The sequence below is a fragment of the Stegastes partitus genome, unplaced genomic scaffold (genome assembly GCF_000690725.1).
Source record: "Stegastes partitus isolate 25-593 unplaced genomic scaffold, Stegastes_partitus-1.0.2 Scaffold748, whole genome shotgun sequence".
Taxonomy (NCBI): Eukaryota; Metazoa; Chordata; class Actinopteri; family Pomacentridae; genus Stegastes; species Stegastes partitus.
In genome coordinates, this window is record NW_007578479.1 from 124,415 (window position 1) to 151,286 (window position 26,872).

A 26,872-nucleotide genomic window follows, 5' to 3' on the forward strand; every position below is an offset into this window, starting at 1 on the left:
TCTTTATGAAGCTGAAGCCACTAAAGGGTTTTCCTTCCATCATATTTTCCTTTGGCTAAAACAACATTAATGGTGCCGCCTGCCTTGACCTCCCTCTAGGAAACCCATCTGAACACTTTCCAACATGCTGCATGGTGCCACTCTGAGCCTCCACCTCCTCCCCTCTGCTTTAACATCTACTTTCATTAGCTCATATGTCTCACCAGCCAAGGTTAAAGCTGTTGTTATGTGTCGGCCTCCTTTAGCAGCAGAATGAAGGAGTTCAATCAGGAGACTGTTCAAGCGGAGACCTTCAGTCTGAGGATCAACTCTTGTGTCTGCATCTCCATAAAGACGATGCCTAATGAGTTGGTTGCAGCAGACAATTGTTTTCACAGGACTCTAGTAGGATAAATTCTTCAATACACTTTACAAGACTAAAGGATAAAAATACAAGAATGATTAAACACAAGAAGACAAAGACAGTTGTTTAGAACCTCACTGAGAGGATGTTTAAGGCTGGATTCACACTACAGTAGTGTTAAAATCCTAACAGACTGTGACATTAGGTTGCATTACACACATAAGGAGAAGATTCTCTCTTTATTCTTAGACATGCACACAAGATGTTAGAAGGATGGCACATCACACACTACAGGACGTTACATTTATGGTGCCAGAGGGAGCAGTCAGGAGGCAGAGCACTGCCTCATGGGAAAGCAGATGTAGAAAAAATGGAGACTGTAGTGCAACAACTTGGTGGAAAGCTAAAAAATATAAAAAGCAAACAAAAGCTGGAGGATAAACGGTTCTGGATGACGTTGGAGGACTCTGGGGGAATTTGGTTTTAATATCTGTAACTTTAGCCTCAGGGGCTGAAATGATTAGCACTGCTTGGCAACAACAATCATTATGACTATAGCCGGCCAGATTTAAACTTCTAAATATCAAACATGTTTGATATAATCAGGGCAGCCATGATGAGTCTGTGAGAAGTTCAAGAGGTCTCAGATTGGATCTGTAAGCATTATCACATATTTTTGGTTTTGTAGATATTTTTGTTAGATAATTTAATATATATTCCCGAAGTTCAAGAAGAAGTCTTCTTTTGAGTCTTCTTAAAAGATTTATTTAAGGAGCACCCTTCACCCTTAGTTCCTCATTTTTGTGTTCTGTTAAAATGCCCAACTCTCACTAAATCCCCTAGCTGTTCACTCTGGCCAAACAGCGTCCATCTGCTGTTTTTGTTAATCCTAGTTTAGCCCAGACAGCTGGGTTGTAGCAGCAGGCAACAGGTTTCAATGAGCAAAGCAAGGTATACAAGCTAAAGTCCAAATGATCTGACACAAACCCACATGTGAAGGTTTGCAAAAAAAATAAAAATCCAGGCAGCCAACAAAAGTTTTTGGACAACCAAAAGTACAAAAAAGAGGTGATGAGACACAGGTGGTCCAAGCAGAGCGAACAATCACACAACAGCCAGAGATAAACATTTAAAACGACAAATAGCCAAAAGTATAACAGTAAAAATTGACTTTGTTTCACCGAAACCATTTCTGCTTTTACTGCACTTATCGCTCATTAAGAAGTACTTAGCTGCCCCACAGCATCAAAGCTTTCATGCAATGAGTCTCTGGAGTCTTTATAATTCATTCGTTTGATGTTACACTCGTTGCATTAAGACAACGTCATCACATTGATCTTCACGTCTGGGCTCAACAATGTCAGTGAGTGCAGCACCTTTAAAGAGGAATCTTCCTCCTCCTCCTCCTCCTCCTCCAGCTGCTGTATCTACTGCACTGATCTGCATCTGAGTGTGATTTTACTGCTTTGATGAATATTGCACTGATGCAGTTGTGTTTAAAGTTGCTGAGAAACTGAGTTGAACTTTTCTTTTTGTGATATTTTGAGAGGGGCCTCGTGCTCTTTTGCAACATAATTGGGCTACACAAAGTTATTCAACGACCTTGGGCAATTTATTCTAATATTGAAAACGACAACTTACTGTAAATACATTAATAGGTCTTTGCCAGGAAAACAATTATCCTCCTCCTGGTCATATTGAATCACTATTGAGGTAAAAGAAAAACAAAAGGGATGCTGCAAAGTGAAATAAATGGTCGTCATGTGGGGAAATAGGTCGATGACTCCACTTTACAACAAATCTATCAGTGAAACAAAACTGAAATAATAATGGTGGTAAAAGGTTTTCCAGCCATTAGGCCAATGAATCACAGCAACACTTTAATCCTGCTGAGGTTCAGTTCTTGCTGTGAAACTAATCCTGAACTTTACAAGAGTTGAACACAATATTATAATAAATATACAAAATCCCTGCTCTAAAAAGCATCCTGCTGAAGCTTTTAAAGTTCTTTTTTTTTTTGTTGAGACCCTCAGAGAGATGCGGATTTTTCTGAACGGTCCGAACTGTGACGCTGTCGGTTTTGGTTCTTTTGAATTGGATTTAATTTATTTACAAGTGTTCATGCTGTTTTTGTCCCACCTTTGGAGCGGTAGCTTGTAACACAAATTATTGGACTGAAACACACAGTGTACCTAATCATACAACAATTAATTTACCAGTTAAATCTTTACAAAGTCCTGCAGCATAGAAACCCAAATGTTAGTCCAATGTTTTAACATATCTGACTGAATTTACTAAAAAAGAACAAACAAACAGGATACCGTGCTCCTAAAACACCAGATTATCCAACCAAATGCTCAAAACCACAAATGGCACACAATCAAATACAGCTCTTTAAAAAATTTGTTTAACTTTTATTCACTAAAATTGAGCTAATGCCAAAAATAATGCAAAGTGTTTTTGATGCTTGGAACATTTTCATAATTGTTTAATCTGTATGAAAGATGTACATTTCGGCATTGTGTTGAGTGGTGAATATTCCTTTTCTGCAAGCTGAGAGATTTTGTCAGCCAGTGTTTTGGTAAAGTTCCAGGTATTCACAGTGTCATCTGTAGATGTCTTCTAATGCAGCCTCATATCACACTAACCTCCGTGCTTCACTGTCAGGACTGTGCATTCACTTTGGTAGTCCTCATCAGGCTCATACCAAACATGCTGGACTCCATCTAAGCTCTCATCTGATGACCAATAATGAGATCAGCATATTCATCAGGCAACTTTTGATGGTCTTTAGCAAAGCTTAATCCCGCAGCTTTGTGCAAAAGAGCAAGCAGTTCCTTTTTCCTTGGATGCCATCCAGCTACAGAGGTCACCTGCTGGAAGAAATCAAATGAGTACTTTTTCCTTCCTATGTTTATTTATGGGAAATTCTCTCTGGGTCTGTCACATAGCTGCAGGTGACGGCGCCCTATATACCAACCTGGTGTTTTGTTAACATTTTTAACAAACAAGGAAAAAGAACTTTTGAAAACTTGAGAAATCTGTCATTTGTCTTTAGAGATTCACAGGAATCCAAAGGGAGCCATAAGAGGAGAAGTACAAGACTCTTGAGGTTCCTTTCTTTTTCTTATTTTGCTAAATAAAAGTCTGTACTGAAACCTTGCTGTGGCTGTCCGTCTCCCTCCAGAGGTGTCGGCCAGCTTCAAATCGGGAACATCCGTCAGCTACACCTTCAAGGAGCCCTACGAGCTGAGCAGGAACAGCAGCGCTCTGCCGTCCTCCATCTACTCTGACATGACGCTGAGAGGAGAGAACGTCTCGCTGAGCTTCAGGACGAACCAGAGTCCTGCTCTGCTGCTCTACGTCAGCTCCTACTACAGAGAGTACCTGGCCCTGCTCATCAACAAGCACGGTGAGCGGGACGCAAGGCTTTTATTTTGAAGGAGTTTGTTTAAAATATTTTAATTTGCCTCCTCCTCTTCTTCCTGCAAGTGTTTTTTTTCAACAAGATGGCATAAGCAACAAATTGATCCGTCTGTTTCTCTCCATCATGTCCTTTTCACGTCCTGTTACGTCCTCTGAGTAATTCGGACTTTAGGTTGAACATCCTCTAATAATTCATAAAACCTTCTTATGAGCCTCTTGTCATGTTTACCTCCTTCAAGCCTCTCAACACCCTTTCTTGGTAATTATCTCTCTTCACTTCTGTTATTTCCTTCATACTGATCACCATTTTTGTTCACATTTTTGTGTGCAAAACCTACTCATGGGTTGCACAACGTCCGTCTTTGAACTCGGACGTAATTTTAGACCTCAGCTACACAACTGCAAACTTTCAAACCAGCATGTTGCTATTGTGTTGAAAAAAATCTGCTCACAGACAGACACATGGCATCAAACAGAAGTGGGTACATTACCTATGTGAAAAACACAGGGCCTGCAGTAGAAAGTCAATGCAACAAAGGTCTACACACTTTTCATGATGCATATTCAAATGTTAATGTCTCAGGATGCCAGCTTTGCTTAAATTAAATTTCGACGTTGTGCTTTGAAGCGTTATCATGCTAGAATATTCCTTTGCTGCTCAGCTTCTGCAGACTGTGAATCATCTCGTCAGCCAGTATTTTGCTGTAGTAACAGGTTTTCATGGCTCCATCTGTTGATGTCGTCTCTTATGGCACCATGTCATCACACTCCCATATCTGTGCTTCACTGTCAGGACCGTGCATTCACTGTGGGAGACCTTGTCAGATTCATAACAAAACATCCTGGACCACATCTGAGCTGAACAAATTGTGTTGGTCTTATCTGACAGAATATTTATCAGGCTTATTTTTGTGTTCTTTAGCAAAACCTGATCATGTAGGAGAACAAGCCATAGGTTTTTTTTCTTGGACACTGCCCAGAGAGGCTTCCATCGTGCAATATCCCTCTCATTGTCTAAGGTATCAGTATCAGGTATCAGAAACTCTGATTTCCACTGATAACCCCCATGCCAAGTCTGAAGCACTCGTCAATCTGTTTTTCAGAGCTAGATGGTGCAAATAGCCCACTGTCATTTCAAGAGGACGGCCATTTTGGCTCTGATTGGTGGTGCTATGGCTCATTTTGTATTTTCTCATCACTGCTGATTTTAGTTGATCCTTCTGCATCCTTTTCCATCTCTGAAAACTGACAGATTCTTCAGTTCTTTTCCATGTGGAGGTATGATGCAGACATGCAGAGAGAACTGGGAACGTTCTGGTGTCCACAGGGCATTTCATGTTAATGCACTTGGGCTGATTGGAAATCACAGGTGTTCTCAGTTTAGTTTCAGTGATCACAGGTTCGTGTGTCAGTGATCACGGGTGTGTTCATGTTTGCTGCACTGAGCTTCTACTTTAGAGCTTCTGTTTTTATTGTAGCCGATTTCTAAAGGATTTGTTTTTGACTGTGCATAGAAGGAAACACTGCTTTATGACTTAGAAGTAATGCAAATATTGAGAGGTAATGCCATTTGGAGTCATTTGAGGTTTTAGTGATATTGCACAAGGGTGAAGTCACTCCTGTTAAATATTGTATAAACACCTGCCGCTGTACTCAGAGCTGCCTTTGTGCTCATTTCCGCTGCACACACAGACTCACAAGGTGAAAACAATAACAGGTTTGCTGTCGTGGTGAAGTCCCTTCCTGTTTCGACACTCTTCCTCCCACAACTTTTTTTCAATTACTCTGCTCTCCTCGCGCTCGCCTCACCTCTCCTCCCCCGTCCTCTCATTCTCTCCCCCTTTCCTGTCATCTCCTCCTGGTATCGACCTCTCCTGCTCCTTGTCTCGCTCTCCTTTGCTGCTTTCTAGCTTTACCAGATCTATCAGAACCCGTCAGATCCTTCCTGTCTCTGGATTCCCCCCCTCTACCCCCGTCAGCCTCTACTGCCTTTTAATCCATCCAGCTGGGGCAGCTATTATGTTTGTCTCTACGGGAGGGAAAAAAAAGTGTTTGCTGGTCTCATCATCGGGACCTGATGAGCGATTCTGCAGGAATAAGAATGCAGTGGGCTGATTTGTGGAATTAAATGGCTGAAAAATTGCTGATATTTTGTGTCAGACGTTGTGGCTTTGAACAGTAGTAGCATAAATAATGTGATTTGGAATGACATTTTCAGCATCCGGGACTCCAGTAAAAGTGTATTTTTGCTGCTACATTATCTCTAAACCGATTTATATTTTTTGTGTTAATAACTTGGGGCATTAAGATTTCATGCTGACCATGGAGTCACGCTCTTAAACTCAAGGATTTGGTTAAATCCCAGAGAGCTTTCTTTTGTTCCACTCATTTCTTATTTTTTCTTTTTTCCCCTCATCTGCTGCAGTTAAACCTCTTTAGCTCAAACACAGAAATTCTTAGTCAGCCACCTGAGTCTTGTTTTCAGGAATTCATGCATACGGTATGAGAAGACGCATCTAAGTGAATGGGCTCTTGCATCAATTAAGGCATTCTTTTATGTAAATGCACCTTCGTAATAAAAAGAAGAACACAGTGAATCATAATGATAAAATGTTCCTGATGAGATTAATTATAATTGAAAATTATTATAATCTTAGTATGTATGCATTCGAAGGACAGGGTGCAGTTTCTTATCCATCTTTTAATCTTCAAAGCCCAAAGAAATAACAGAGCTTTCATTAAATCTGCCCTTAATGCTCTGATTATTAGAAAAATTAATTAGATTTGGAGTTTTGTTATTGATAGGGAATTATCGCCTAATCCTCTTAGCAGGGAAAGCTTTATTAACTCAGATACTCATCATTCTGATTCATCACCGAGGTGAAAAACACATCCTTAAAGAGGAAGAAGATTAGAGAAGATGACCTGGATGTTTTTATCGAGAAGGGGAGAAAAAAAAAAAGTTTAAGTTGGAAAAACTTTGTCTTTGTGTGTGTTTTGTGTGAAGATAAGCTGGAGGTGAGATACAAGCTGGACAGCAGCAGAGAAGCCGAGGTGTTGAGGAGCAAAGTGAGGATTCTGGCCAACGGACAGCTGCACACCGTCACCATCAGGAGGCTGACGGACTCTGTGTCTGTGCAGGTAACAACTCACACCGTCACACAGTGTTCAGAAAATACACTTAATTTCCCCAAACATGATTATTTATTCTGTGGCATTGAGCTGAAATGTATAAAAGCAAATGAAGATTTCAGGGAGCACAAAACAACTTCAGGGGGCTCTTCAATATGAAAAATACAGAGCAGGATTATATTTATATGCAAGTGAGGACAAAATCCTGATTTTTAGTCAAACTTAGAGGACATTGAGGTATCAAGGCCTCATTTACACTGTAGTTGCTTAAGAAAAATCAAAGATGTACTCACACAAATGTACTTAATAAAATTGCTGACAGGTAAGTTAATATAATAATAAAGCTGTTATTTAAAGGATGTAGAAACAAATTAATCAGCTAAAACAAGAGTAGCTTGAAGTTTAAGAAGAAGAAATTAAAAATCTGAATTGTTCTAAAAAATGAAACTGTTTGGCATATTTTTTTCAGGTCGCTACACAATGAGTTACACTAGATTTTCCAAGCTCAGTAAAAACAGCACAAGAAAAAAAACAATTTAAAAAATAAATGTGTAACTACCTTTTAAAGCTTCTCTCACTCATAATTAGCAAAGCTGCTCACTGTCACTTCTGGCGGTCTCAAACTGAGAGCTGAGTGCTCTTTGAAGGGTCATTTTCTTAGACTCCTTCTGTTTAACAGTGCGGTGTGCATTATTTAAAAAGAACGTTAAACATGTTAATCAGCTCCTTCTAGAGAGTTTGTTATTTTCAGATTTTCCATTATTCATGTGCATTTCCACTGTCCTGCTACAACTTGCCAGTCAGAAAGCACCCACTTGTTCAGATCTACCTCTCATGAATCGGCGCCTGCTCACGCTCAAGTGCAGACTTCCAGGCTGAAGAGCATTTGAAGTAGTTTTGTGTTCGCTCAGAAATCTTTTGTGCTTCCTGTACTTGAATAAAAAGGTTGCCTCTTCACGGCGCACCCGGCAGCTGTGGTCAGCTGCACGCTACGCTGGTTCCATTTCAACTATCTGCACCGTTTTAAGGCAATAAAAAGAAAAAAAACATCACACCAAGTCCCTCCAGCAGCTTAATCATGTTTTCCGCCTGTATGCTGTTTTCCAAACACTTCAAAATATGGATAAATACAGTTTTCATTTGTCATGAGCACAACCTGTAAATACTTACACCGGATGCTTCGCAGATTTTAGTTTTGCTTATGAGTGTTGTTGTCATCAGATTCACTTTAATAGATGAACTCAGGTTCCTCTTTTCTAGTATAAAGTTTGTCTCTAGTAGAAATATGATGAGTAATCCTAAAAAAATATCACCACAACATGCTATTTTTATCAAAATGTGCCAGTTTTCAACAAAGGATTGACAATTTCGGACATTTAAAATGATTTGTTTTCCCACTCGTGTGATAATAAGTCGCCAGTTGTCATGTAAAGATGATCAAAAGTGTGTGTTTGTCTCATTTCTACACGACTATGTTGTTCTTCTCAGTAATATAATGAAACCCGGGTGATCACAGCTGAGTTACAGCAGGACACCAGGAACAAACTGCAAATTAAAGCCGCTCAAGATGAAATATGAAGCCTCTTAATCAAATCTGGATCTACTGAGTGTCTCATCTTGTTAACAGTCTCCCATGATGCATTAGGTAAACTTCATATCACCAGGAGATAGCAGCCCCAGTCCTCCTATGATTACCAACACACTGAGATGAAATACAAGGTCACCTCGTCTTGATTCACCGTGTTGAGGCACCACTGAAATATGAGTTGCATCTCATGTTGCCGCTTTCCATCACCTTGAATCATTATGTTGTTAGCAACATGCTCCGGGGATGTCAGGTGAACGTTCAGCCCGCTGCTTCTTAAAGGGCCACCAGCGTATAGGCTCCACACAGATGGACACGATAATATCTCCTCTGACCAGCTGAAAAATGACCCACTGAAGCCCAAATCACTCTGGGCTACTCATAAACTGTGTTTCTGTGCAGGGTTCAGGCTGCAGTGTTTGGGCTCTTTCATGGATACGAACAACACTCTATTAGATCTTTAAAACGGTACATCATACCCAGTCAGAGTAGAAAAATAAAACCCTGACTTAAATCTGTGTTTTAAATTAGATGCACTGCGGAGACAAAGTGCATTCGCTGTTCAGACAGTAAAAACACTGCAGGTGATGATATGTGGAAACCTATTCTTTAGCAAATCGTCTCAGTTTAAGGCAGTGGGAACTTCACCTGGAGCTTTTTGTTTTATTAGCAGAGGAAACAGCTTTGTTTCTAAAATGCTGTCTAACTTCTATGTACGGTAAGTATGTTGCCCGCAACCACTGACAGGCAGGGAGGTTCAGATCCAATTTTTAAAATTGTGCATTTCGTAACAGATACTGGGACCAGCATGAACCTCAGCCTGATCTGCTGTCACACTGGGGTCATAACAGGTAAAGAACAATTTGTGACAGGTCAGTAGGGTCGGGAATTTTAAATTGTTGTTGTAAATCAGTAATCCACACCTTTATCAATTCACAGTGGACTTCTTGAGCACAGTGAACATTTGCCCTGTGGTAATGTCACTGCTTTCTCCACTTTTACATGAAGTACATGAATCCTCTGTTGGAGCTTGCGGAGCTACTTTACTGTCCCCACACTGCAAGTGAGACGATGCTCCCCCAAAGCTTTGCAGCAAGGTTCATGATTATACCTACATAACACTGAGGAACAGCTTAAATGCAGTCGTTTTTCTATTTGAATTTTTTTTACTTATTGCATTGCAGAGCTATTCAGTTATCAAGCACATATATTTGATTGACTGCAATAATTTTGATGCACCTAAAGTGTGTATTTTCTCAGAAAACGGTGTCTGTTTAGGATTCGATATCGGCAGATGCTGAACACTAAATGACTCAAGGACATCCCTACTGATAGGTCTAAGAGTCGGTTTTTCAAATTGTGGAGATACATTTTTAAAAATGTGGTGAAATGACTTCCAGTAAATATGCATTCAACCCACTTTGGAGTTCAAACTAAAGACTAATTTAAAAGGAGTGTTTCGTTCCAGACTGTTTAGTGTAATTCAGAAAGGTCCCGAATGCAGAACACACAGCAGACAGGCAGAGGAGTCAATCAAAAAGTAAACTTTAAAAAATACTTAGTAAAGATGTCAACAACCGTACGGCAGCGAGGGAGATCAGCCAAACAAAGTTTAACAAAAGAAGTCCAAAGAGAGAATCCATTAAAGGGGAACCAGATACAACTGGGAGACACAATGGAGCACAAGGAGGAGGAGCACAAATACAAATGTATACAGAGGAACAGACTGGAGCTCCGGCAGGTAAACAGACCAAAGGACAGGGGAAGCAACTGGGAACAGGTGGAAACAATCAGGGAACCACAAGGGCAGGACAAGACAAAGGCAGGAAGTACAATCAACTGAGATGCACAAGAAAGGTAAATATATAAATAAAGCTGGAAGTGACAAAGAGTGACTAACATATAGACAAACAAGAGGAGACAGAGACAGGGAAGCTCAGAAGACACAGAAAAAAAGAAAATCCGACCCTGATAAACACAGAATCTGCCTCCCAAACTCTCATATTCACTACATGGTCGGTAGGTTTTGGCAATTTGAATCATAACACATTTGGAAGCAAATTTATGCCAAGAAGGAGAACAAATGCAAAAGGCCCTGTGTTAGTGTTTGTTTATTAGGATAAGCCACTTGAGATGTACCACCTTGTTTCTGAGCCTGTCTGGAGCCGGCGTTCGGCTTCAAAACACAATAGTTCTTATTTTTCGGTGATAATACATTCATGAAAACACAAATTTTAGAAGCTGTATTCCACTTCTGCACACCAATCCCTACACACTGGACCTTAAAGACTTGCTTCATCTTGTTTTCAGTTGGTAAAACATTCTTAAATGAAGCTGCGTTTTATCAAAATCAAAAACCTCCTGTAGTGAAACTCTGGCAAAGGAGTGCTGGTTAGTGTCTGGGTGCACGGGGAAGCTGTCTGGTCTGAACTATCCAGTTATGCCAACATTACAGCTCGATGCTCAAAACTTTCTCTTTTGTGCTCCAAGTAACCAACTGGAATCTAGCAAAAACTGAAAATGATTCTTAGATGAGGTCAAGATTGATCAATATGGTGTTTTTAGTTTAACTATGCAATTATCCTATTCTGGCCTAATTTGGGTCTACATGAGTTTATTCAGTACAGACGCTGTAATTTGATACCAAGATATACCAGTGGTACAAGATATACCCGAGTTTCTATCTGTGCAGACTGAGGAACTCCAGCTCTGTTACATGTCAGACGGTCGACTTTTCCTCTTGTTTCTATCCATTAACTGGAGTCATGTCTTCCAGCAGCCTTCTGTGTGTGAATGGGAAACATGGTGAAGCGTTTGGAGTACCACTGAGGTAGAAAGGTCCTATTTAAGACCATTTAACATTACTTTAGTGAAAGTAGTTTGATCTGTTGAATGATCAGACTGAAGTGTTTCAACATGGCTTGATTACCTTTAAGTTACATTTACTGGTTCAGAGATGTACTTACATTTGCTTTGCTCCATCTCACCTCACTTAAACACATCTATGTGAAACTTTAAACTGCAGCTCATGATCCTCTCACGCGTCACTCCAAAGCCAGACAGAAATATACGACGTAAAATGTCAAGCAATGAATAGAAATGTTCCTTTTCACGTGTTGTGTAAGTTCAACAATCCACAAAAGACGCAAGAGCAGATTTAGTGCTTTAGACAAACAGGTGTGTTTTACAGCAGTCAGTATCTCATTTGAATTAAAGTTTTAAAAAAAAGACATGTAATTTAAAATCAGGTGATACGTCAAACTGACTGACTGCAAGCTAAAATATAAGCTTTGGTGTTGCAAACTTCAGGTTTCGGCTCTGAGCAGCTCTCCTCTTCACAGCCACATGGTGGAACTGGCTGTAGAGCGGCACTCAAAAACGACTGAATGTTTTTCATCGCTAGTATGTCGCTTATTTCTGCCACTGAGCTGGTGAGATGAAACAAAGGAAAAAGCGGCACCGTTTTTTTTTTTAAAGGCAACTATAAACAAAAGGATTCCAAATAGCCACTGTTTGAGTGCTGAAGGAAACAATGGCTGGTAAAAAAAAAAAGAGGGAATCTTTTGAAGGTTAGTACCTGAGAAAAACTGCAATTAGTCTGTTAAGGAAACAGAAAACAAAACAGATTTTAATTTTTTTTCAGATTGACCAAAATGCGAGAGAAGACTTCAACCTGACATCTGACGGAGAATTCAACGCCATCAAGTCGCTGGTGTTGGGCCGAGTGCAGGGTAAGTAGGAGGCAGTGAAAACAGCAGCACAGTGGCCTGTTGGACTAACATTCATTTAAATAACAGCTCTGAGACGTTTGGCTTCATCTGACACTCAGCGTGTACGTTTTTAGGAAATTTAAATGAAGTTCTTGCTGTGACTTAGCTCTGTGCAATATATTACATCTTCTTGTTAGACTTTTTAAATCGCATTTCACCAAGTCTGTACATTAGCGTGCACAACAATAGACAGGAACATCTCCCATTGATTTGCATACTGCCATTTTGAAGCCTTTGCAGTTTGGTCATTCCTATCCTAGTTTTTGATGTGGTCTAATGGTGCCAATTTAGCAATTTTAAGGTAGCCAGGCCTTAAAATGTACCCAGGCCTTAAAATGTACCCTGCTTTATCGTCTGTTTTCACTAAATGACACCACATTTTATGAAATGATCACAACACTACTCTGTAGAAGAGTTAAAACTGGCTTTAGTGACCATAAACTCATTGGAGGAATGTCTACTGAGGTAACAAATCAAGTCAGCCATCGGGCCATTTTCTCACTGACTCTACAGTCGGGCTTCTTGCCACCAAAGGTGTCGCCCCCTGCTGGCTGCTAAAAAGAATAACTGTTTAAGGCACTTGTACCTTTAAAATCCTCAGAAATAAATGCCACCGAAGCTGTTAGGACGAAGACGAAAATACCAGTCACTTTATCATCCTGAGTACTCAACAGTGCAGAGTCAAGCTGCAAATAGAAAACTATGTAAACTGGAAGTTTAATCAAGTTTTTGTTACACTTGAATCTGAGGCTGTATAACAAGACGTTGCGGGCAGGTTTAGAGTTGATGCTAATGCTGACAGACATGTAAAATTGCTGCAGGAACCACGTCTTGGGCCTTTCAGCTTTGCCATGTTCTCTCCAGCGGTCTCTGTTGCCCAGCACTTCAATAAATAATGCCAAACAGAGTAATAAAATACCATATACTGCATTAGCTCACAAGAACGTTTCACCACTTTTACTTCATACATAATCCAGTTTCCTTTGTCCTGTCTGACTGAGTTTGTGAGGAACAGCGTGCTTCAAATTGCCCTAATAGGCTTAAAATGAAATAATTTTACTTTCTGATAGCAATGGGAATAAACTGAACAGAAGAACGGAGAAAAGGTCACCATGAACCTGCAATGTTTGATTAAAAAATACGGTAATAAAATGCAACAAGGAGCTTTTCTTTGGCTGATGAGGATCAGACTGGATGAGGAGGTCAATCTTTATATCATGCACAAAGTTGTAGCAGTTACCTTGTAGTATTGCCACTTCTTTTTTTTTAAAATAAATGTATATATCTCTTTTACTTCAATGTATTATAGTTAAGGCTGTCAATTAATCAGATATTTCCAATTCTCTTTTGTCATATCTACGTTTGCTGGCCTTGAGCTGAGAGGCACCTGATTCAGTTGCATTTTGCTGGAACATTCATGGAGAACCCTATTTGCACTGTATTGTATTTCCATTTGTTCCTCTGCAACTGATTTCATCGTGGCACTGTTGAAAGTGGCAAGTTTAGCAACCTTTTGTCACTGTGTTGTGTTGGGTGGAGAAATGATGGAGAGGCCTGCATCCGTTTCTACACTGAAGGAACAGTTTGCTAGAATTTACCCAGACCAAAAAAAGCAAGAAGTTATTTTAACACCGTTCACTAGCGTTATCCTGCTTTTTCAGCTCTGTACAATTAATTACACCTTTGTTACAATTTCACCAAGTCAAAACAATAGCATGGACATACGTATGCATCAACTTTATATAAAAGACGTAGACACGAGGACTTCACTCGCTGGTTTGTGGACAACTTTTGAAGCTTTTGCATTTTGATTCTTGTCATCTTAGTTTTTGAAACTGAATGTGGTTTTAGCTGTGTTAAGGTAGCCAGGCCTTAAAATGTACCTGCTGTATCGTCTATTTTCCTCTAAAAAAAGAGACCATAATGTATAAAATGAACACCGTGATGAGTGGAAGGAGATGTATGAGACTATAAACGCACTGGATGTTTACTGAAGTAACAAACCAACTGAGAATTAGGGCCATTTTCCTCATAGACTTCTATACAATCAGACTTATTTTTTCCAAAGACATCGCCCCCTGCTGGCTGTTTACAATAATGCAGGTTTGAGGAACTTGTACGCTGGCTCTAAGACCAGGGTGCTAACTCATCTGTTATATGCAGTCTGTGTACACAGGACAGAATAATATCAATTTGCCACATTTGTGGGGCATGTCTCTCAATTGTAGCAGTCATTCAGTGGGAGAAGCTGCTTAAATCTGCACCATGAGATTTATAGCAAGTGATGTTACACACTGTAAAAACCTTGTTAAATGTAATTGAGTGGGCTCTGTGAGGTTGCTTGTCCCAATACATTACAGTATAAACAGTTAAAGATTCAGCCTGAACTGAAATTCCATTGAATTTGCAGCGGGGGTCATTTTTTGGCTCTTAAACATCCGTAGTGTTGATTTAATAATCAATCCAGTTTATTGTCAAACCCTAACTGAGAAATTCGTTACTTGTAAAAACTTGAACTTCCTGAAAAAGACCTTGAATTGTTGCATTACTACATTTTTGTGGGGTCTGGTAATATTTTTTTTTTCTTATGTGAAGCTCCAGCTGCTATCACATACCGTCTCTTCATCATCACCTTTACAAAAGAGTCCCTGTAATAGATTTTATTGCACAGAGTGACCAACCCAGGGTGCTTCGGTGCCATTATTTATCCACTTAACTGTGGAGTCCTGGACATTGACCTGCAAAAGTGTTGGGGTGAGACGGTAATTGGCTCTGTCATGACTTATTCATGTTCTCTCTGAGCGGCTCCATCAAAGACAAACTGACATATAAACTGTGAGCAACACGAAGGATTGAGAGGCTGCAGGCTGCAGTCACAGCTCTCTGATAAGACGGAGTCACAGCCACCGCGCTGTTGACTTGAAAGGAATCACACCAGCTATTAACTGTAAAACATGTCATCTATTTATAGCAGTTTTCATCAGAGGTGTCCAAATGCACTGTCAAGTAATGTCAGGCAAATAAAAGGATTAATTTTTCATAGATATACCTTGTGAAAGTTTTAAGTGGCTCTTTGCGAGAGTGTCGTGATGTGTCGTGCAAGATAAGCAGCAGTTTGTACCTGCAGCACATGTTACTGCTAAATATGTGTTGTCAGAAAGATGCTCTCCACTAGTTTGTGCTTCCATTACTGAGTGTTAAACATCTATTGAAGGTCTTTAATCTCAGGACACTTATAGCGCCACACAAGAACATAAAAATGTGTTAATCTGCATTGAATTTAATAAAAAGGATGACTGTCCGAGGCTGTAATTGATGCTTCTTGGTGCTCAAAAATTGGAATCATTCACACTTTAAGCCATGAAATTGATCAAAATATAAAATACTGAACAGAAAAGTGTTGTTAAAGGACATTTTCGCCCCTAAAAAACCACATCTTTTCATATTGTTTTCCACTCTAGTTAAAGTCGGATCAGTCGGATGTAAGGCTCCGGCGTGCTGTCACACAGCTCAGTGTTTCACAGGCTATTTTAGCCCCGTCATGTCAGCATGTAAACCCTCTGTCAAACCAAAGGAGGCACAGAGTCAGATCAAGATCAGAAAAGCAGCAGGAAAGTAGACTTTCTGTCGCTCTCCTTCAACCCTGTCATCCATCAGCCTAACTAATGGATCCGGACGGAATACAGAGCGACTGAGAGTTGAGGTGATAGAGTGAGGAGCTGCGACGAGCTTCCAGGCTGCAGAAACGCTTCCTGCTGCTCTCATCAACATGCAGATGTGTCCTGGTAAAAAAAACCACAGTCACCTCTCAGTCATCTCTAAAGACACTGATGCTGCTGTTTACAGTAGGAATGTCGGCTTTCACAGCTGCTGTTTACGCCGCTGTGAAGGAGCGGAGGTGAATGATGGAGGGGTTTGAGTCAATAAAATGAACAGATAGAGGTGGAGAGTGCACATCTGTCTCGCGAAGTGATGGACTGAAAGCAGAATAATTGACAGTCGGCCTGCTGTAAATGGAGGGTGGTGAGCGCCTGCATGTTTGGCGTTTTTCCTGATTGAGTATTGATGGGCATCATGGATCCTGAATTGGTGGTGTCAGTTTTTTTTTGTTGTGCTTCTGCTCTCAGGAGACAAGGCAAATATATGAACAGGTAAATATGCCGGGGAGTCTGCCAGTGTACGCAAGGTGAGAGTGAGGGGGGAGGTTATCGCTAAGATCACGCTGTTCCCTAAAGGTTTGACTTATTCAGTGCAAGTATTGCAGGAAAATGGAAAACCCTGACAGCAAATGAATAAATGGATGATTTGCCATTTTTCAATCCCCATGAGCAGGTGATAATCAGCACCTGAAGCCGACAATTGCATGTTGAAGTTGTCATTTAATGTGAGACAGTTTCTGTGATAGTATCTGTCTAAACACGTGTCCCTGGTGCTCTTGTTTCATGATGGATGCCAATGCTGGTTAGTAGACCCACCCCTTGGATTGAAAAGTCTCAATGAGTTGCTATGAAATCTGGTACAGACATCCACGTCCCCATTGGTAGGATCTGCATTTGAACTTTTTGTCTAGCAAAACGACAAAACTGATGACATCCGCCACTGTAATTAGTACGTTTGTTTCCATCATGCAGACTCAATGGGAAAATGTCTATTTTACATCAACTTGTTAGCATTGCCTTTGTGAACATGTTAGCTTGCCGATGTTAGCGTTTTGTTTAAAGCAGAACTGTGCAGCCTCACAGAGCTGCTGACTCATGCACTTTCATTTAATTCATCCATTTAGAAAAGGCTGATATTATAATTTGCAGGTACTGTTATAATAAATCCACCAAGATCCTCTTTCACAGACTATTTCACAACACAAACACGCCTCGCTAGTAATAATTGTTGAGAAATATTGAACACGATGCTGACAAAAGTGGCATTAATATACAATTTTCATCTCAGGTGTTCTCAGTAAAGTCTAGTTGTTGTTTTTTTGCTCTTTTATTTTAGGAGACAATATACAGTATTGTTGCATTTATATTAGCATTCAGCGGAAAGCACTACGTTAGCGTACCTTGGAACTGCAGTAAATGTCTCTAAATTACATAAAGGTGAAATTATTTACCAAAAAAAGTATTTATAAAACCTTGGAACTTTCAAATTAGAAAAACAATACTTATATATTATGTTGTAAATATAAATGTACTTATTGCATTACACAGATGTTTAAAACATTTTCAGCTCTCTCTCTGTCGTTCTCTTTGCCTCTCCAGAGTCTGATGACTTGGATCCGGACCTGGCCAGGTTGGCGTCTCTCGGTTTCGCCGGCTGTCTGTCGGTGGTCCAGTTTAACACCATCAGCCCTCTGAAAGCAGCTCTGCTCCACCCGGACACCAGCCCCGTCATCATCAGCGGACCTTTGGTTCAGTCCAACTGTGGCTCTGCAGCCTCAGCCAATCCCTACGCAGAGGAGAACACACACCACCTGTCAGGTAGGAGGTGGAGAAGTCAGTTACGTCTTAGGAACATTAAACTTATGTTTCAGATTTAAGCCTGCAGATCTCCAAAGTTCTATCAGATATGTTGCACCATATTTTGAAAGTGAGATCCACTATGTATTGATTCTTGAGCCTTTAGTTGGCTGCTATCAACACTCCGTCACCTGAGGTCCAGTCATTTATTTGCATTTTGTTCTGCACCTTGATCTCTAAAAGAAAAAAAAAAAATGTGACTTTCAAGTACAAACATCAGAGGTGCAAGATAATGTGGAAGCTCAGAACTGGATGACAAACTCCCCCCAAAAAATACAGTCAAGCATTAGAGAAGAGAAGCTCCACTCTTACAGCGACGACAAAAAGGTGCAGTTTTGTGTCACACTGGGATTCCTTAAAGCATCTCTGGTTTAACTTCTCAAACCCAAAGCCTTTATTATGTAGCATGACAAGCTCCGCTGCTTCACTCACTGAGACTTACGATGGGGCTGTTACTGGGAAAATCGAGCAAAATATAAAAAGAGTCAGTAAATAATTTTTACGTGTGCTCGACAGGACGCAGGCCAGAGTCCAGTGTAGCTAATGGCTGTACCACACTGGAGGGAAACAGGGAGACATTTATTGCAAACCTGTGATACCACATAATATTCAAAATCTCTGTTCCTGTCTGCCAGCTTTGGAGTTTATTCCAGGATTAGAGCTGCATGCGTCTCCTGTTGTCTTTCCATTTTTGTGTCAAAACTGGATGAAAGCTGTTCCTCAAGGCCTCATTAATCACATGGAATATGCTCCTTGTTTTTGGGAGACTAATGACAGCGTGATCAATGCTTTCATTAATTTCGAACACGTAGTAGATTCCTTTGGGAGTTCCTTCTTCTGGGCTCATCCAGTTTTACTGATTCCTTTAATCATATGGAACGCTGATGTTGTATTCTGTCTGATTTGAGTTATATTCTGATTTTGTGTCTGATTTTCATTCCTGACTCTCTTTCTGATGCGATCTTTATTTTTCTATTACTCGCATTTTTCCTTCTGGTCTACTTCTTGTGCTTCCTGCATTTGGGTTTTTGCTCTTTTCTCTTCTTCCTTTTTTTGGTGCCCTTTCGTCTGTTTTCCTTTTGCCCTTATAACTTTCTCTACCATCTTGTTTCTTCCCTCTTTCTCTGCTCTAGACCAGTCTGGTTCAGTGGGTTCAGGTCAACCTTTAGTCAATGCCATCAGGACTGACTCGGCTCTGATCGGAGGTACTAAACCGCTTCTTTCACTGTTCTCAAGCCTGTTTCTTATTGTTTTTAGCATTGTTTTTGGTAATTATTATCAACCATGCTGTTTTCAAAAAGTGAAATTTAATGGATTTCTTTGCTGCATTTGTGATGAAGGACAAGTTTAAGGCTCACTTGGATGAACAAAGTTGTGGCCAGATGTTGAACTCCAAGAAAGAGTAAAGTGATGTGCCAGGCAGGAGTCCATTTAAAACTCATTTAAAACTTTGTTGCTCTGCCAGCACAGATTGATACAAAGTGAAGACTCAAAAGGTTCAATCTATAATTGTGTAGATAGAAAAGTCGAGTCTCAGTGAATAGTCATTTAAAACTGTCCAGTACACAAAGGGCGACTCACCTCATTAAACCTATGCAGGGATGATTTGCTGATGAGAAAAACTTTTTTTTTTTAACTGTTATCTTTAAAAGCCTGGTCAGTTTATAACGTAATGTGGAATTAAATTGATTTCAGGCGAATTTTGGAATTCCAATTAAGTGAAGCCTGCTCTCGTTTTCCCAAATGTGCTCAACAGAGCAGAAGAGCATGATGGATTCAAAAGATTTACCTTTAATGTCCTTTAAAGTTAGATTAGCAAGATGTTCAAAACATTAGGGGGTAGAATTACTGTATTACAAAAAACAGTTGTTCTGATGACCAAGAAGCAACAGCACATCTTTGAACCACTCATGCACAGTGAAATTTGAAGACATCTGATATCGCAGCCTTTTAAAGTCTTGAAATCCCTCCACCTTGCAGGTGTCATCGCAGTAGTGATCTTTGTGATCGTGACCGGCCTGGCGATTACTGCCAGATTCCTCTACCGGAGGAAGGACACGTATCGAAACCAGGAAGTAAAGGGAGTCAAGCAGGACGACAGCCCAGATTTTCCTTTCAACAACCAGACCGACTCCCAGAATCTCTCCACCGAAAACCCAAAGGAGTATTTCATTTAACTGGAGCCCAATGACCTGATGTGCTGCTGGGTTTTTGGAGCTGAGGGGCTGCAGATAGGAGTGTCCATCATGCCTCAGGGCTTTGCAGAGCACTCAGGAGCCACTCAGACATTCCTCCGACAGAAGTGGCTCTACACCACGAGGAAAGCAAAGAAGAACAATCCACACAGTGTTGTCTCTCTGCTTTGCTGTAAATTGTGAATATACTGATACAAAACAGGCAACCGTGTTGGACTTTGAGGTGTTAATATACTTGTTTCAGTGACTGTAAATATTCAAACAATGTAAATGTTGAATTCATGTCTTTGTAACAATCTCTGGCTAACGACACTTTGTCATATAGAAATGTTGGAAGTCAAGGAGGTGTCAGTATATTTATTGTGTATGAGCAGGGAAATGTGAAGCCGTGTCCTTTTGTGGTTGGGTTTCACCCGGAGAGAGCCAGAGGTGAACTCCATGAATTTAACAAGGTGTCTCACTAACCATACATAAATATTTTATCTTTACTTTTGAGTATTTTTTTTGGTTTCAACCATCTCGTCCAGCTGCTTGCTGTTTTGCTGCACATCAGATATTTCAGTGAAGGATAATTCTTTCCACAAATAGACAAAAATGATTCCAAAATTATGAGCTTTGTCGTGGATTTATCAAGTTTCAAAGCTGCATTTGGTATTGTTGATAATAAAAATGTGTCAAATGATAATGTGGAAACTAGAAGGACACTTGAAGAGCACACATGTCCACCCGGGCCAGTGCCCAGTCTTACAGTTTTAAGGAAAGTGATCTGCATCAACATTTAACTGGTTTTTCCTTTGCCCATTTTTTTGATCCGCCCAGTTTCATAAAATTCAGCATGGCAGTTGTTGTGTAGTGTTGCTGACCTGTAAACCAAATGGCACTGAAAATCCAACCTCCTTGGTGGAGGTAGCAATGTGACAATGAACTGTAAATGTGAATCAGCTCTTTTCAGCCTTTGAGCTCAGTAGTGAGTTTAAACTCATACTCTGTCAGGCACAACTTCACTGTTTGCATTGTTTTTGGTACCAAATGGCAGCTGCATTCAGAGAAAAAGGCTACTGGGCACAATGTAATGGTTGTCAAATTGCCAGACAGAGACAGTGTTAGCATCTAGCTGGTGAACATGGAGCATTTAGCAGCCAAACAGCCACAGTTTCCTCAGGAGTTGGTAGAGACCAAAACCAGAGCAAAAAGAAAATTAATATTGGACACAGAATCCACCAGATAGACTCAAACAAGAGTCCACGTGAATTGTAATGTTACACCATAACTGCTTGCTGGGTAAACAAGAAAGGAAGTCGGTCCGTGTTTATCTGATAACAGTAACTGCTGGAGAAACTAAAAACTCCTTCAACCACCACTTTGTCAAAAACACAACAGCAGAGTAACTGGTAGTAATTAAATAATGATGGTGAACGCTGTCTCTATCGTTGACAGCTTTTGTGATTAAGGAATGAAAACACACTAAAAGGCTATTTCTGAAAGTCCTTAAGTAATATTAAAATGGGTTTCATTTGAATGTCCACCTTAAAGATTATATCTTTACCCACACAATGGCCTATTGCACACAGTCAGTCAGGGTCACTCTATATATTAAAATGTAGCTTGGAGCTGGTAAAGACAGAGCAGGACTTGAGAGACAGCTACACACCTCTGCTCTAGAAGTTTAATTAAAACTGCACCGTCATCTCAAGCTGCAAAAGTTGACTCAGCACATATCAAAGTGGCTTCACGTATAGAAAATCGCCCTTTTGTAGTAAAGAAGTCTTCTACTCTAATGATGTATGAAGTTAAGGAAGAAAACTTCTTCCCTTGAACTAGATTCCTGGTCTGTGGTTTGGATTCATTGAGACAGTGTTTGTTTGTTGCTATCTGGTGCAGCGCAGGTTTGAACTATGTGAGCCACAGTCCAGGTAGAGAAGGATTAACTTGGGCACTCAGTTTATTTTTTATTTTTTTAATAAAAAGACATGTCAACAGGAAACCAACACCCATCTAAAGACCTTGATCATTTTTAGACTGCAAGCACATGTACGGTTCACTCAAAAGCCTTTACATCCACTTTACTTTGCATCCCCACTTAAAAGTTTTATTGCTGCCTGCTGGGAGCTCCGTCTCCCAGCTCTCTAAACAGTGAAGCTTTTAACACCGACTCTGTAACACTGTGGCTGTCTGTCACCTCGTTCGCCGCACACAGAGACAGTTAATGTGTTTTCGAAAAGGTAATCGGCTTCGATCTGACAGGTGGATTGTGGTTTGCTTGAAAGCAGAGAGAGAGCTGATGAGAATGAGACAGAAAGATAATCTGAGACACCGTGTCAAGCAGACGTGGTTATAATGAAAACACATTCTGATATTAGTGCTCGAAAATGAAGCAAATCCCTCCATGCGTTAATCCAGCTCATGTGCAAAGGGTGCTGATGGTGGAAGCAGCAGCAGCTGTTTATCAAACACACCGCCGTCTCTCTGTGAGACCCCCAAAGCACAGATGGGATTTTAATGACAAAAGTTGCTAAATCTTCAAAGAGCATCTTTAAACTTCATCGCCCCACAACAGCGAGTGAACACTTACGGCAGGGTTTTGTTTCTGGTGTGTCACAGTCGTCTCACTGTGGACTTGATGCTGGAGTTAACAAGTAGCTGCCACCACTGTGGATTCATTCTGCAGCAAAGCCAACGAATGTGAAATTGTTTTTACGTTTATCATCTCTTGACAAAAAGGTTTCTAAAGCAAACAGTCTTGAGTTCGTCAGTCTCGTACTGAAAGACTCCCAACTACCTGCTTTCCAGGAATTTTCTGAGATTCATTATCCCAAGAGGATGAAGCATACCGTGTTCAGTAATCCATGGCTTCTCCCCCTGTGCCACCATGAGGTTGGTGTGTTTGTTTTTCCAGTGAAATATACAGACGACTGTTCTGAAATGTGTTGCACATGCATAATATCCATGGTCCTCAGAGGATGAACTGTAATACCAACCCAGCTTAACACCAAAATGTGTAATAGCTACATTGGTCCACAGCATAAGCTGTTTTAGTCGTACAATAAAGGCTGTATATTTGTGAGATGTCCTTGTTTTTGGACCTTTTCTTTTGTATTGTTCTCGCTTTGCTTACTTTTCAGTCACATTTTTAGTTGCTGTTCTCAGTTGTTTTCAGTCATTTTCAGTTTTTGGTCATTTTTAGTTGTTGTTTTCAGTCTTTTTTTTTTTTCAAAGTTATTTTTTTGGCCTTTATTTGACAGGACAGTAGAGAGTGAGACAGGAAAGTGGGGAGAAGAATAGGAGGAAGGACCTGCAGCAAATGGCCATGGGCTGAATTTGAACCCACGACCGCTGCATTGGGGACGATAACCCCGGCACACAGCTCACCATCTCAACCAGTTGAGCGATAGCGGCGGCCCTTTCTGTCATTTTCTGTTGCTGTTTTGAGCCATTTTGAGTCACAGTTTCCCGTCAGTTTCAGTTGCTCTATTCAGTCGTCCGTTTTAGTCGTTGTATTCAGTCAGTTTTGTTGACCATCTTCAGTCAACTGTACAGCCTTTGTTGTGAAAATATTACACTCATGCTGTGGACCACCTCAAGATATTCCCATCATCCTCAGCTGTGTTGTGTGTTCAGTATTAGCTGGCAAATGTTAGCATGCTAATAGACTAAACCAACAAGGTAAACAATGTACCAGCAGCTAAACATGTTAGTACCAGCATTTATCTGAATGTTTCAACCTGAAAAACACCAAAATGTTGTTTCTTTTTAACTTATATTTTTAAAAGAAAGAAAGAACGAAAAAAAAACTAAATAAATAGATTATACCGTGAAACAAACAAACAAAAAAAAAGATTTAAAAAATTGGCCCTTAAAATGTTGACCTTAATGTCATACCATGATCAGTATACAGAACAGCAGTGCCATAACAGCTACAGATTTGAGCTACTCTAGATACACTCCAGGTACATTTCAAAAATCACGACTTTGCTGACAGTGACTTAGTTTCATTTCTGGCAAGATTTGTAGTTAAGCTGGACAGTTATCAGTGTAACTATTACAATGTAATGGTACGTAGTATTGGTGAATAACAGTGATGTCAGTGAGTTTGAGTGACATGCCATGAAGAAAAAAAAAAATGTTATCCAGAAGATTTTAATCACATTCTGGTTGTTTGGTTACAGACAAATCCTGTTTGATGAAAATAAAAATGTTTTTTCAGAGACTGTAAGTTTTATTCGGGGGATTTTATGTCAGAATGGATCGGAGGACAGACACAGTGGAAACCAGAAGTTTACATACACGGTATAAAAAAAACACAATCTGTTTTTTTTTTTCTCACTATCTGAATGTGACCAAACTTTTCCTGTTTTAGGTCAGTTAGGATTACCAAAATTATTTCTATTTGCTTAACATCAGAATAATGAGACAGTAATAAAAAGAAATATCTAAAAAATTCTCTCTTTTCAAAATCAGAAGTTTACATACCGGTCCTTAGTATTTGGTAGCATTGCCTTTAAACTGTGTGACTTGGGTTCGATTTTCTACAGGAATGAGATCAGGGATTTGTGATGGCCACTCCAAAACACTGACTTTGTTGTCCTGAAGCCACTAATTTGGTGGTATGTTTGGGGTCATGTCCATTTAGAAGACCCATTTGCATCCAAGCTTTAACTTGATGTCTTGAGATGCTGCTTCAGTATTTCCACATAATGTTCTTTCTTCATGATGCCATCTATTTAGTGAAGAGCACCAGTCCCTCCTGCAGCAGAACACCCCCACAACATGATGCTACCACCACCGTACTTCACACTTGGGATGGTGTTCTCAGGTTTGCAAGCTTCCAGACCAGACAGTTCACTTTTAGTTTCATCAGACCACAGGACATGTCTCCAGAAATGAAGGTCTTTGTCCCAGTGTGCATTTGCAAACTATAATCTCTCTTTTTTTATGTTGCTTTTGGAGTAACGTCTACTTTCAGTTCTTCTCAACTTCCTGTGAGTACATTCGATCACTGATGGCTGTTCGCAGGAGTTTTGCTGCGGACCGTGGAAATGTGTAACACTGAGAAAAATCCAGAAGTAGAGGATGTCAAAGTGATTCTCTGTGACGAACCGCTTAGCCTCTCTGCCTGTTTAAACGCTCAGATGCCCGAGGTTACGAGATGACTCAGCTGTCTTACATCAGTAATCCCTCCTCAATTTATTCACATCGTCTCTTATTGGTTGAGATCAGAGACCAGATGTGAAGCTGATAACTGACACCTTCAGCTGTGATGTCAAAGACTTGCTGAAGAGAAAACTCAAGCGCCATGAGGATCAAACAACCTTTACAGCCACTTAGAATGTAAATGTGATAAATATTCTGTCTCATCTTTAGGCAGAGAGTGTATACAGGCAATGTGGTCAGTTCAGGTAATAAACACCATGTTCTTGCTCTCTTTGTCAAGATTAGGGACACATTTTGGGTTGAAATGGTAAAGTCCAATGTTTTGTTCACCCATCCATCCACCCCGACCTCATGGACTTTGTTCCTCTCGTGTCATCAGAATTTCTCCTTTTCTGCTGTTATAATTGTTTTGATTGGCAACATGGCGAAGAAGTAAAGCTGCTGATTTCCACTCAATAACTACCCAATTTGGCACTTGTTATAAATTGTGAGATGTGTAATCAGTCAGTGCAGATATGTTTCTCAAATAATTGGCATAATTTATTCAAAAAGGCAAGAGTTTTCAAACAAATCCACGAACATCGTCCACTTCTGTATCAGTAGTCGAGTGGCAAAAATTCTGTTTCAAACCTTGAGAAAATATGCTGCTACCATGAGCTTTGAAAGAACAAAAAAAGGCATTCATCCTCTCCACACAATATTCTGAGCCCTGCCTAACTACTAAATGTCTTACAAGGCTTTCACACACATCTCATGGCCTTCATCTGCAAAAGGAGTTCAGCTGTCATTGACGGGAATTTTGATTAAATCATTTTTTATTTTCAGAAAAGTGGTCACTAAGCAAATAGACGTACAGATGAGAAGTGAATTAGAGTGAGTTTGTACGTTTCTATGAAATGTTTGATTTTCCACAGAAAGAATGTGGAAAATTACATTTTCATTTTAATTAATTAAAATAATTTAAGCACTCTGGGGTCTTGGCCACACAAAAAAAAAAGAAAAAAAAATGTGTTTGCTGCCTTGGACTTCTAACGACTTTAAAAATCTTTTAGAAATAAATTCTGAACTGTAAGACGAGTGAGTAACTTTCTCCAGTGCAGTGCTGGTTTTTTGAATATGTATCCTGCAACACAAAAGGCTTTTTATATTTTTATACATAAAGAACTTTTTTCTGATAACAGTTCCTATAAAATCCAAATGCACAACGATAGCCAGGCAGCCTGTGAAACTGGAAGCAAAGTTTTAAAAAATAAAATGAAACAAACAAGGCAAACTGGATGGCGTAGCAACAGATCCAGTGAGGAAACACTGAGGACAGTGCACTGGTATAGAAAGAAAACAGGAAGTCAACACAGGGACTAAGACTGATTGAACATTGCTGAAACTAATGATGGCAAGGCAGGTAATCGTGAAGGAGGGAAAACACACAAAGTGAGAACACACAGAACAGGAGCGACACAAGAAAAGTAATCGCAAAATATGTGAGCGACACATTGACACAGAAAAACACAAGAAAAGAACAAAGAACCAGCAGCCAGTACGACAGAGGTGTGTTTGGTTTCGTCAAACCTGTAGCCCAAGGCCTCAGGTAAATACAAAAGTGCTTTAAAGTCATTCTTGGATAAGAGGGGGTTAAATCGCAGCTCAAGATGCATCAGCATTTTACAACCTCCTCCTGAGTCTGACTGTTTCATATGTAAAAGTGCAATGACTAAGCTGAGATTTGCTCGAGTTGATATTTACTCACTCATGGG

At 40.1% G+C, this 26,872-nt stretch overlaps 1 protein-coding gene across 1 annotated transcript in view; it reads left to right on the plus strand.

Annotated features, from left to right (window-relative positions):
- Positions 1-21,371, plus strand: part of LOC103364417 (contactin-associated protein-like 4) — a 138,157-nt gene extending 116,786 nt beyond the window's left edge. The window contains exons 19-24 of the mRNA XM_008291534.1: positions 3,531-3,755; positions 6,777-6,910; positions 12,130-12,217; positions 17,515-17,733; positions 18,906-18,977; positions 19,753-21,371. Coding sequence (XP_008289756.1) covers positions 3,531-3,755; positions 6,777-6,910; positions 12,130-12,217; positions 17,515-17,733; positions 18,906-18,977; positions 19,753-19,949 — 935 coding nt within the window. The 3' untranslated portion in view covers positions 19,950-21,371. The remainder of the gene's footprint in view (positions 1-3,530; positions 3,756-6,776; positions 6,911-12,129; positions 12,218-17,514; positions 17,734-18,905; positions 18,978-19,752) is intronic.
- The last annotated feature ends 5,501 nt before the right edge of the window (positions 21,372-26,872 follow it).